Below are 12,637 nucleotides of genomic sequence, written 5' to 3'. Positions count from 1 at the left end.
GGCCCTGGCTAGGACGTCCTTCCTCCCAGCCCACAGGGGCCACGCTTCAAACTCGGGGCGTAGCCCCCCGCGCTGGCCTCGCCCAGCGTCTCGGCCACGCATCCCCCAGATCCCCGGCTCTGGCCGCAGCGCTCGCTCTGCCTCGCAAAGCCCCGCCGCGAGCAGCCGAGTAACTTTCCGAGTCCCGCTCTAGCCTCAGGTTCCCGGACCACAGCACTGGCGCGCACCGGCCCCCCTGCGGCCTGGGGGAGCGGCCCGAAGCTCCTGGCTCCAGCGCACTGACCTGCAAGTGATCTGCTTGGTGCTCATGGTGGCTGGGTTGAGGGACCGTCGTCGTGCCGCCGCCTCTCGCAGCCGCTGCCGCCTCGGCCTTGGCCCTGGCCCGGCCCATCCCGCGTAGCCGCGTCACGCCGGCGCACGCCGGCGCACGCCGGCGCACGCCGCCCCTCCGGTGTGGCACCTTTGTAGCGCCGGCGGGTAACCTAGCCGTCGTCACAATTGGTTCCGCACCGGGGATCGGGCCGGCTGTCCCGGCATCCCTGCTCTCGGTGTCCCGCACTTCCAAGCCTCCGGGGCGGAGCCTGGCTGGCATCCTAGTCCTGCCAGTCTTATCCCGATGCCTACTGTTAGTGCCTGCGATTCTGCCCCGATCGCCAAGAGTATTCCTTAGGGATATCCCGCCTCCTTCGAGGCACTTCACCACTCCTGGGGAAACTCCAGCCTCTCCTCTTAATCCCAGATGCCCCTATCCATTCATACTCGCACTCACTGGGCACCCTTCTCAGGCCCTGCCTCAACTGTTCCCGCCGGACCTCGCCTCCCACTTAAGGAAATTCCTTAGCTCTCTCCCAACTGCTCTTTCCCCAAATCTCTACTTCCACAAGTTTTAGTCTTCATTTTCTTTCCTGCCAGTCTTGTGCTGCTCGTCTTCCATTTCCTATGGTGGAAACCCCAAAAGTTATTTTTGACACTTCCCTCTAGCTCTCTATACCCTGCACATTCTGCTCCCACACCTCTGTCCAATGCGTCCTCTTCTGCCCCCTTTCCACCGTCCCTTCTACCTAGCACCATGCGATACCTTTTTTAAAAATTATTATTTTATTTTTTATTTTTTTGAGACGGAGTTTCTCTCTTGTTTCCCAGGCTGGAGTGCAGTGGGGCGATCTCGGCTCACTGCAACCTCCGCCTCCCGGGTTCAAGCGATTCTCCTGCCTCTCAGCCTTCCACGTAGCTGGAATTACAGGCGTGCACGCCTGGCCAGCCATGCAATAGCCTTTTAATTGGTCTTCTGGCTTCCGTTCCAGGTAAAAATCTATTTTTAAAACATAAATCTGATCATGTCATTCACCTTTTAATCTTACAATGGTTTCTCATTGCTTAAAAACTCGAGATACATAACATGCACAATATAAGTGCACCAAACACATTCTATGAATTTTTGCACATGCATACACTCATGAAACTACCACCCAGATCAAAATAAAGAATTTTTTGTTTTGTTTTGAGGCAGGGTCTTGCTCTGTCGCCCAGGCTGGAGTGCAGTGGCGCCATCATAGTTCAAGCAGTCCTCTGCCTTAACCTCCCCAGCAGCTGGGAATACAGGTGCGCGACACCATGCTCGACTAAACTTCAAAATGCTGGAGTAAGGAGAGGTTGAGCCGGAAGGATCCTTTGAGCATAGTTCACTGCAGTCGAGGCTGCAGGGGGTGGGTGGGGGCTGGATATTATCGACACCCCAGAAGGGCTTCCTTATGGTCCTTCCCAGTCAATACTTTACAAAGGTCATTGCTTGGGTTCATCTCTATCACTATAAATTAGTTTAACTGTTCTTGACTTTCATATAAATAATAATTCAGTACCTACGCTTTTGTCTGCCTTCTTTTGACCAACATTTTATCTGTGAGATCTTTCCATGTTATGTATGTAGAGCTGTATGTTCTTTTTTTACTTTGCTATAAAAATATTGAGTCTTCCAATGAATGAGCATGGTATATACTTCCAATTATTTAGAACTTTTGAAATTTTTCTCAGGAATTTGGAAGTATACTGGAAATTTTGTTTTCAGTGTCTTGAATATTGCATTTTAATTCATAACACATTTGATCCATGCAATTCATGCTCGTAAAAATTACACGTCTTTTTTTTTTTTTTTTTTCTTTTGAGACGGAGTCTTGCTCTGTCACCCAGGCTGGAGTGCAGTGGCATGCTCTTGGCTCACTGCAACCTCCACCTCCCGTGTTCAAGCGATTCTCCTGTCTCAGCCTCCGGAGTAGCTGGGATTATACAGGCGCACGCTGCCACGCCCAGCTGATTTTTTGTGTTTTAGTAGCGACGGGGTTTCACCCTGTTGCCCAGGCTGGTCTCGAACTTCTGAGCTCAGGCAATCCACCCGCCTCGGCCTCCCAAAGTGCTGGGATTACGGGCGAGAGCCACCGCGCCCAGCCCATGCCACTTATTTTTAAAATTCAGCTTATCTCATTCTTTATGGAATACATTCACGATCTGAACGTTATTATGTTCAAATATTTTAAAAGCGTAAAGTGAAAAGTCTCAGTCTCCTGTCAATTTAGTTCCCGCCTCTTCAAAACAAAAAGCAGAAACATTTTTTAAAACCTCAAAACCTGGCCACTGTTATCAACTTTGTATACATCTTTCCAGAATTTCTTTAAATATACACAAGTAAATACATATATATTATTTTCTCCTTTTTGTAGAAAAGATAACATAACGTACTGTTCTGCACAGCGTACATAATCAGTGGAGATTTTTCCATATCAGTACATACAGCCTCTTCCTCCTTTCGTAGAACTGTATAGTATTCCGTTGTACGACTATGCCATAAGTTATTTCATCAGCCTTGTACTGCTGGTGCCCTTTGGGGTGTCTGTGCAAATAAAACACTGGATCGGGCACATGTTCTCAGGATCTCCTGAGGTCTGTGTCATGGGCAATATATATATGTATTTATATATTTCATATATATTTATGAAAAAATAATACAACACTGGATCAACGACAGCCAGTGTGCACTTCCACAAGCTGTACCCAACAGCTTGGTTCCTGCCACTGTCATGGTACTTAGCACTTAGATTTTTCCCGAAGGATGCAAGCAGTCTCCACTTGGGGTTCTTCCGGCGTTATATGGCGCTTAGCACTAAACACCAAGTCCTGCCCCACCCAGGACGTGGAACTCACTTTCCTCACCCCCAGGGAACCCGCGCTGGCAGAGAAGGCAGGGCCACTCGCTCCTGCCCGTAGCAGGGGCGCGTAAAACTGCGTCTGCTTGCTAACCACCACCTCCCGTTCTCGCCCCTTAAGAAAAGCAACTTTGCTACCAAACACTCGGGAGAAAAAGGCGTATCAGATAGAAGCGGGTGAAGAAGCTGAGAAAACAGAAGAGAAGGGTGGCTACCAGCTCGGGACTCAAAATGGCCATCTGGGCGTAGAGACACAGAGACCCTTTGCGCAGACTTGCGCCGAGGGTCTTGCAAAGCTTTCGTTTTCTTTGTGTGCCGACCTGCCCCTAGAAGCGGTTTTCGATGCTATTTTAAATGATATTCCTAAAATTTCCGAATTGCTTGTTGCTTATATATAGAAATACACTAGATCTTTGTATACTGACTTGGGATTCAGCTCCATGCTAAATTTGGAATTAATTCTAATGGTTTATTTGTAGTTAGTTATCGATTTTCTATACACAATTACGCCATCAGCAAATAATGACAGTTTTGCTTCCTTTTCATCTTTGTATCTTTTATTTCTTTTCCTTGCCTTATTGCATGCACTGTCTACAGCCTTCAGAACAATGTTAAGGAGAAGTAGTAATAGTGTACATCTTATTTTTTTCCTGGATTCAATAAAAATATTTAATATTTTACTTTAAAATTATTTAATATTTTAATTAAAATGTTAGCCCTAGATTTTCTTTTTAGGCTATCCACTGCCAAATTAAGAAAGTTTCTTTCTAGTTTTATTAGCATTTTTACCATGAACACATCTTGACTTTTATCACTTTTTTTTTTGCATGTATTCAGAAACCTATATTGTTTTTCCCTTTTATACTGGTAATGTATTGAATTATACTGATTGATTTTTAATGTTAACCCTACCCAATTGCTCAGGATGAACCCCACATGGCCATGATATATTTTCTATAAATCATCTATTTGTTAAAATTGTGTTTAGAATTTTTGCATCCTTGTGTATGAGAGATATTAGTCTGTAGTGTTCCTTTCTTATAATGTCCATGCCAGGTGTTGGTATCTGAGATATGCTGGTCTCATAAAATGAGTTTGGAAGTCTTTCTTTTCTATCCTCTGGAAAAGTCTGTGTAATATGGGTATTAATTTTTCCCTTAAACATCTGGAAGAATTTACCATGGAAGCCATCTCAGCCTGCAGTTTACTGTGCAGGAAGTTTTTTTTTTTTTTTTTTTTTTTTTTTTTTTTTTTTGGAGACCGGGTCTCACTTTGTCACCCAGGCTGGAGTGCCGTGGTGTGATCTTGGCTCACTGCAACCTCCACCTCCTGGTTTCAGCCCCTCAAGTAGCTGGGACTACAGGTGTGCGCCAGGCATGCTCCACCACTCCTGGCCAATTTTTGTATTTTTTGTAGACAGGAGATCTCACTATGTTGCCCAGGCTGGTTTCAAACTCCTGAGCTCAAGAAATTTGCTCACCTTGGCCTCCCAAAGTGCTAGGATTACAGGCATGAGCCACCATGCCCAGCCTGCAGGATGATTTTTATTTAAAGATTTAAATGTGGGGCATGGTGGCTCACACCTGTAATCCCAGCACTTTGGGAGGCCCAGGCAAACAGATCACCTGAGGTCAGGAGTTCAAGACCAGCCTGGCCAACATGGAGAAACCTCGACCCTACTAAAGATACAAAATTATTCAGGTGTGGTGGTGCATGCCTGTAATCCCAGCTACTCGGGAGGCTGAGGCAGGAGAATTGCTTGAACCCGGGAGGCAGAGGTTTTGGTGAGCTGAGATGGCGCCATTGCACTCCAGCCTGGACGACAGAGTAAGACTCCGTCTTAAAAAAAAAAAAATTAAAAATTTAAAAAAATTAAAAATATCTAATTGCTTTCTTATATATAAAGCTATTCAGATTTCATTGTTTTATGGGAGTTTTGGAAAGCTTTTTTTTTTTTGAGATGGTCTTGCTCTGTTGCTCAGGCTGAAGTGCAGCGGCACGATCTCAGCTCACTGCAACCTCTGCCTCCAGGGTTCAAGCAATTCTCTGCTTCAGCCTTCCAAGTAGCTGGGATTACAGGCGCCCACCACCCCGCCCAGCTAATTTTTTGTATTTTTAGTAGAGACAGGGTTTCACTATCTTGGCCAGGCTGGTCTTGAACTCCTGACTTAGTGATTCACCTGCCTCGGCCTCCCAAAGTGCTGGGATTACAGGCGTGAGCCACCGTGCCCAGCCTTCTTTGTTTTTTGTATCGGAGCATTTAGTCCATTTACACTAAATGTAACATAGTTGGATTTAAATGTATCATCTTGATTTTTTTTTCTTTTTTCTGAGACAGAGTCTCACTCTGTCACTCATGCTGGAGTGCAATGGTGTGATCTCAACTCTGCAACCTCCACTTCCCGGGTTCAAGCGAATCTCCTGCCTCAGTCTCTGGAATAGCTGGGACTATAGCCATGTGCCAACACGCCAGGATAATTTTTGTGTTTTTGTATTTTTAGTAGAGACGGGGTTTCACCATATTGGCCAGGCTGGTCTCGAACTCCTGACCTCAGGTGATCTGCCCATCTTGGCCTCCCAAAGTGCTGGGATTACAGGTGTGACCCACTATGCCTGGCCTTGATTTTTTTTCTTAATAAATCCTTCATTGAAATATGTTTATTTTCTATTTACATAATCTGTTATTTGTTCTTTATTTATCCTTTCGTGTATTCCTTTGGATTGAGTATTTTCCATTATTCTACAGTTTTTTCTTTATTGGTAATACACTTTTTTTTTTTTTGAGATGGAGTCTTGCTCTGTTGCCCAGGCTGGAGTGCAGAGGCACAATCTCGGCTCACCGCAGCCTTCGCCTCCCAGGTTTAAGTGATTCTCCTGCCTCAGCCTCCCGAGTAGCTGGAACCACAGGTGCGTACCATCACACCCGGGCTAATTTTTGTGTTTTTTGTAGAGATGAGGTTTCACCATTTTGGCCAGGCTGGTCTCAAACTCCTGGTCTCAAGTGATCCACCCACCTCAGCCTCCCAAAGTGCTGGGATTACAGGCGTGAGCCATTGTGCCCGGCCTTTTTTTTTTTTTTTTTAAATAAAATGTAATGACAGAGGGGTGGTGGTGCTCATTTTGTGGGTCTTGGCCACTTGCTGTCAGGGCAGGAGGGTGGCTCCCTGGGTTGGTGAAAGCGGTATGTAACCAAGTCCAAAGGAGACAGGGGCAGGATTTTGCCTCTGTCATGTCCCACCGATGGGTGGATTCCTATGCAATCTGAAAGAATGAACTAGACCTGTATTACTGATACTGTGAAGAAACTGGTTATTTTACCAAGGCTTTGACTGGAATGGTACACTTTCCTTTAAGGAATCAAATGGATATGTATCCACTAGGGAATGTATTCGAGTCACACAGCAAACTATGTTAGTAGAGGAAGTTATCTGAGTTACCCAACACCAAAATATGTTACCGGTGGCAGGTGTCCGAGTTACCGGCAGTGAATCCGTACCGGCCTGCAGCAACCTCAATTCTTGCCTCCTCAGAAGAAAGAATTCGACTGAGGGGCATAAGGCAGAAAAAGAGACTGAGGCAAGTTTTACAGCAGGAGTGAAGGTTTATTAAAAAGCTTCAGAGCAGGAATGAAAGGAAAGTAAAATATACTTGGAAGAGGGCCAAGTGGGCATTTTGGAGGACAAGTGCCTGGCTAGGTTTTAAAATTTTTTTTGTAGAGATGGGGTCTTGCTATTTTGCCCAGGCTTACTCTATGGGTTTTGACAAATGTATAATGACATATTACAGTAGTTTCACCGCCCTAAAAATTCTCTGTACTCTGCCTATTTATCCCTCCCTTCCGTCAACCACTGATCTTTTTCCTGTCTCAGCAGTTTTGCCTTTTCCACAGTTTCATATAGTTGGGAGTCATACCGTATACAGCCTTTTTAGATTGGCTTCTTCCACTCAGTCATATGCATTTAAGTTTCCTCCATGTCTTTCATGGCTTGATATCTTGCTTCTTTTTGGCACTGAACAATAGTCCCTTGTCTGGATGTACCACAGTTTTTCCATTCGCCTGCTGAGGGACATCTTGGTTGCTTCCAAGTATTAGCAATTATGAATGAAGCTGCTGGAAACGTCTATGTGCAGGTTTTTGTGTGGACGTAGGTTTTCATTCATTTGGGTAAATACCAAAGAGCACAATTTCTGGGTCATATTGTAAGGGTTTGTTGAGTTTTGTAATAAACTGGCAGACTATTTTCCAAATCACTATACCATTTTGCATTCCCACCAGCAATGAGAGTTCCTGTTGCTCCACATCCTCTCCAGTATTTGGTATTCTCAGTGTTTTGGATTTTAGCCATTCTGCTAGGTGAGAGTTCATCACTAGAAAACTTGCCCTATAAGAAATACTAAAAGGAGTTCTTCAAGCCAAAATTATAGGGCGCTACCTATAATCCCAGCACTTTGTGAGCCTGATGTAGGAGGATCACTTGAGTCCAGGAGTTCAAGACAAGCCTGGGCAACGTAACAAGACCCTGTCTCTATAAAAATTAAAATTAAAATATTAGCCAGCTGTGGTGTTATGCATCTGTAGTTCCAGCTGATTGGGAGGCTGAAGTGGGAGGATCCCTTGAGCCCAGAAGTTTGAGGCTGCAATGAGCACTGATTGCACCACTGCACTCCAACGTGGGTGACAGAGCAAGACCCTGTCTCAAAAAATAAAATAAAACGAAACAGGCTGGGTGTGGTGGCTCACAACTGTAATACCAGCACTTTGGGAGGCTGAGGTGGGTGGATCACTTGAGGTCAGGAGTTTGAGACCAGCCTGGCCAACATGGTGAAACCCCATATCTACTAAAAATACAAAATTAGACAGGTGCAGTGGTGCATACCTGTAATCCAAGTTACTTGGGAGGCTAAGGCAGGAGAACTGCTTGAACCCGGGAGATGGAGGCTGCAGTGAGCTGAGATTCCAGCCTGGGAAATGGAGCAAGACTCCATCTCATAAACAAACAAACAAACAAATAAATAACATAGGCCAGGTGTGGTGGCTCACTTCTGTAATCCCAGCACTTTGGGAGGCTGAGGTGGGCAGATCACAAGGTCAGGAGTTCAAGACCAGCCTGGCCAACTCTATTAGAATATAGAAACCCCATCTCTATTAAAAATACAAAAAATTAGTCAGGTGTGATGGTGGGTGCCTGTAGTCTCAGCTACTTGGGAGGCTGAGGCAAAGGGATCACTTGAACCTGGGAGGTGGAGGTTGCAGTGAGGCAAGATCACGCCACTGCACTCCAGCCTAGGCGACAGAGTGAGACTCCATCTCAAATAAAATAAAATAAAAAATAAAATGCCTTTAAAAATCTTTTAAAAACTACAGTTTATGTAGTTTTCTGTGTCTATGTTTTATTTTATAACAAGATTAAGATAGAGAAAAGGTAAAAAAGGATTGAAGATGCTTGTGTTGAAAAAAATGCTGGTATATTTAAAATGTTTATTAAAGCATGGTGCCTCAATCCCTTTTCATGAGATTAACAATACCTCTTGGTGTTGGTGTCAGAAAGATTATATTCTCAATTTAAAGTGGCTTGGGTCACTGAAGCAACCTAACAATACCATGTGGTTTATTTATGTATTTATTTGAGACAGAGTTTCGCTCTGGAGCCCAGGCTGGAGTGCAATGGTGCAGTCACAGCTCACTGCAACCTCCGCCTCCTGGGTTCAAGCGATTCTCCTGTCTCAGCCTCCCAAGTAGGTGGGACTACAGGTGTCTGCCACCACGCCCGGCTGTTTTTTTTTTTTACTTTTTTATTTTTTTGAGACGGAGTCTCGCTCTATTGCCCAGGCTGGAGTGCAGTGGCCGCGATCTCGGCTCACTGCAAACTCCGCCTCCCGGGTTCAAGCGATTCTCCTGCCTCAGCCTCCCGAGTAGCTGAGACTGCAGGCACCCGCCACCACGCCCGGCTAATTTTTTGTATTTTTAGTACAGACGAGGTTTCACCGTGTCAGCCAGGATGGTCTCGATCTCCTGACCTCGTGATCCACCCGCCTTGGCCTCCCAAAGTGCTGCGATTACAGGCGTGAGCCACCGCACCCGACCGGCTAATTATTGTAATTTTAGTAGAGACGGGGTTTCACCATATTGGTCAGGATGGTCTTGAACTCCCGACCTCAGGTGATTAACCTGCCTTGGCCTCCCAAAGTGCTGGGATTTCAGGCGTGAGCCACTGCGCCCGGCCGTACCATGTGGTTTGTATTAATAATGAACAATCTCAGGTCTTTGTCACCTGAGCTGAGTGTCTAGCTATAACCTCTCTGCCTTCACTGTAACAAGAGAAGGTTGGTGGAAATGATTTCTGAGGTCCTTTCTAGTTCTGTGAGTCTGATGATCATTCTCATGTTATAACACTGAAGATGCACTTTTCTGCATTTTAGCATACTGTAATTTATTTAAATGTACATTGTGAAATACTTAACCCTCCTGAAGTGCCTTTACCTGCCATGACACCTTCTCTGTGGGTCTCCCCCTTAAGATTGCTTATCTTTGGAACTATAGGCATCAATTAGGCCTTGGTTAAAGTGTAGTACAACCTAAATGTGGGTTCCCATGAAATCTGAAATGAACTAGACCTGTATCACTGATATTGTGGAAAAGTTTCCAAGATGAGGCAAAAACACAAATTTCAAAACAGTATACAATATAACAATATTGAGGGGTTTTGTTTTGTTCTGTTTTTCTCTGTCACCCAGGCTGGGTACAGTGGTGTGATCATGGCTCACTGCAGCCAAGACCTCCTGGGCTCAAGCAGTCCTCCCACCTCAGCCTCCCAAGTAGCTGGGACTACAGGTACACACCACCAAATCTGGCTAATTTTTGTATTTTTTGTAGAGATGAAGTCTTGTCATGTTGCCCAGGCTGGTCTCGAACTCCTGGGCTCAAGCGATCCACCTGCCTCAGCCTCCCAAAGTGCTGGGATTATAGGTGTGAGCCACCATGCCCAGCCAATATTGAGCTTTAAAAGAATCTAACATACCATTAATTTTCTCCAGAAAGTAGAATATGGTGGGTGGAAATGTTATGTGAGAAACAAGGGGCATTACTTTTTTTCCAAATATTTTTATGGAATTGCTTATTTTATTTATTTATTTATTTATTTAGAGACAGGGTCCCACTCTGTCGCCCAGGCTAGAGCACAGTGGGATGATCTTGGCTCAAGGCACCCTCGACCTTCCAGGCTCAAGCACTCCTCCCATCTCAGCCACCTGAGTAACTGGGACTACAGGCGTGCACCACCACACCTAGCTAAAAATTATTTTTAAATTGTACACCCCATCTACCCTGATGTGATTATTGCACATTGTATGCCTGTATCAAAATATCCCATGTAGGCTGGGTGCGGTGGCTCACGCCTGTAATCCCAGCACTTTGGGAGGCTGAGGCAGGAGGATCACCTGAGGTCAGGAGTTCGAGACCAGCCTGGCCGACATGGTGAAACCCCATCTCTACTAAAAGTACAAAAATTAGCTGGGTGTGGTGGCGGGCACCTGTAATCCCAGCTACTCAGGAGGCTGAGGCAGAATTACTTGAACCCAGGAGGCGGAGGTTGCAGTGAGCCGAGATCACACCACTGCACTCCAGCCTGGCGACAAGAGTGAGACTCTGTCTCAAAAAAAAAAAAAAAAAAAAAAAAATTCCCATATACCCTTTAAATATATACACCCATTATGTACCCACAAAAATAAAAAAATTAAAAAATTATTTTAAAATTGAAAAATTATATACTGCATATAATAAAACGCACAGCTTGATGATTTTTCACAAATGGAATACTCCCATATTATTAACACCCAGATGAGTCACAACAGCCCTGGACCCGAGAAACCACCTCTGTCCTCTCCCAGTCAGTATCTCCCTCCTGTAACCACTATCCTTATTTCTAACAGGGCTGTTAACTTTTTAAAAAAATCCCCAGAACATTCTGGATGTTAATTTTTTTATAAGCAAAATTACTTTTATAATATAAAATGTCAAAATAAAATAGCCTTAAATAAGGATTTATTTATGCAACAACAAATGATCTAACCAATTCTGGGAACACAAAAGTAAAGGTCTCCAATTTCAAGAAGCTCACAGACTAATGGGAGAAACAAAACTAAATGATTAAATAACAGTTCTAGGCTTGGTGCAGTGGCTCATGCCTGTAATTCCAGCTCTTTGAGAGGCCGAGGAAGGCCTCTTCAAGTCCAGCCTGGCCAACATGGTGAAACCCCCATCTCTACCAAAAAACACAACAATTAGCTGGGTATAGTGGCATGTGTCTGTAGTCCCAGCTACTCGGGGAGGCTGAGTGGGGAGAATCACTTGAACCTGGGGGTGGAGGTTGCAGTGAGCCAAGATCGTGCCACTGCACTCTAGCTTGGGTGACAGAGTGAGACCCTGTCTCTAAATAAATAAATAAGAGTTCTGATGGAAATATGAATCCAGTGCTGCCACTGCAAGGGAAGACTGGGGGAAGCTGAGAAAACTTTCACAGAAAAGTGAGGCTTTAAAGGATGAATAGGAGCTGGCAGTTATCAGTTACCATAAACAATGGAAATAAACAAATAGAAACTAGCTCTTTAAGAAACAGTCTATGGGGAGGCCTGGCTACTGGTTAATCCTATCTGGTTTGGCTTCTGAAGCCATCAGTCAGGATGACATCACCATTGATCAGGTTGCTTGGGGCGGTGTGCATTCGCCAGGTGTATAATGAGGAAAAGGAAGTCTCCGGAAACCTCCCCTAGCATTCCAGGAGGCGAAAGCTATGCACTGCGCAGAGGCTGGGAAGGCTTTAATTAAATTCAACCACTGTGAGAAATACATCTACAGCTTCAGTGTGCCCCAGTGCTGCCCTCTCTGCCAGCAGGACCTGGGCTGGAGGAAGCTGGAGGATGCACCTGTTAGCATCGCTAATCCATTTACTAATGGACATCAAGAAAAATGTTCATTCCTCCTCAGACCAACTCAGGGGACATTTCTTAGGTACAGTGTTTTTTAAAGTGTTAAATTGCATTGTGCAAACTTTTCCTTCTGTTTTAGTCACTGAAGTTTCCTTTTCTTAATACATAATGTGTGAGGTTTGGTGGACAATTTTTTCGGTGCTTTGGCCTTAAATCCTGAGATGCAGGCCTACTGGCTTCATAAAAACAGATGGTGTGCATATGTTCCTGCAGTGACAAGTGCAAGAATACATGTGGAATATATGAAGAGTAAACCTGCTCATATGATTTTCAGAGAGAAAAATATGTGCTCAGAGGCTAACCAGGAAAATGACCCAGCAGCTAATCTTATCTAAATAATACCTTTACTGTCAGTTAATTTGTAGTTTCTGTGACAAACAGGTACAGCCTACAGGGCCTGATGAACGGGCACTTGCAGACTATTTTGTATGGAGGCAAATTAAACTGAAGACTAG

General features: G+C 44.8%; 2 protein-coding genes across 15 annotated transcripts in view; one reads left to right on the top strand and one right to left on the bottom strand.

The window, feature by feature from the left end:
• Positions 1-479, bottom strand: part of MKRN2 (makorin ring finger protein 2) — a 28,963-nt gene extending 28,484 nt beyond the window's left edge. Inside the window, exon 1 of one of the 2 annotated variants that reach the window (XM_003826255.6) lies at positions 284-479. In XM_003826255.6, the coding sequence (XP_003826303.1) occupies positions 284-309 (26 nt within the window). In that variant the 5' untranslated portion in view covers positions 310-479. The remainder of the gene's footprint in view (positions 1-283) is intronic. The other variant, XM_014344168.4, reaches the window with a different exon arrangement.
• MKRN2OS (MKRN2 opposite strand) overlaps positions 1-12,637 on the top strand; it is a 57,045-nt gene that overhangs the window by 7,002 nt on the left and 37,406 nt on the right. For 4 of the 13 annotated variants that reach the window (XM_055109506.3, XM_034955839.4, XM_055109504.3 and 1 more), the window contains one exon: positions 5,983-6,104. The exons of 4 other annotated variants lie outside the window; for them this stretch is intronic. Coding sequence is in view for 5 of the 9 variants with exons in the window: in XM_055109502.2 (XP_054965477.1) it covers positions 11,987-12,204 (218 nt within the window). In the remaining 4 variants the exon portion in view is untranslated. Of the gene's footprint in view, positions 1-5,982; positions 6,105-6,663; positions 6,774-8,944; positions 12,205-12,637 lie in introns of those variants that run through there. 5 more of the 13 variants (XM_055109502.2, XM_055109503.2, XM_034955834.4 and 2 more) reach the window with 4 other exon arrangements.

The sequence above is a fragment of the Pan paniscus genome, chromosome 2, assembly GCF_029289425.2.
Source record: "Pan paniscus chromosome 2, NHGRI_mPanPan1-v2.0_pri, whole genome shotgun sequence".
NCBI lineage: Eukaryota > Metazoa > Chordata > Mammalia > Primates > Hominidae > Pan > Pan paniscus.
Note: the sequence above shows the minus strand (reverse complement) of the source record. Positions and strands in the feature narration are given on the sequence as shown.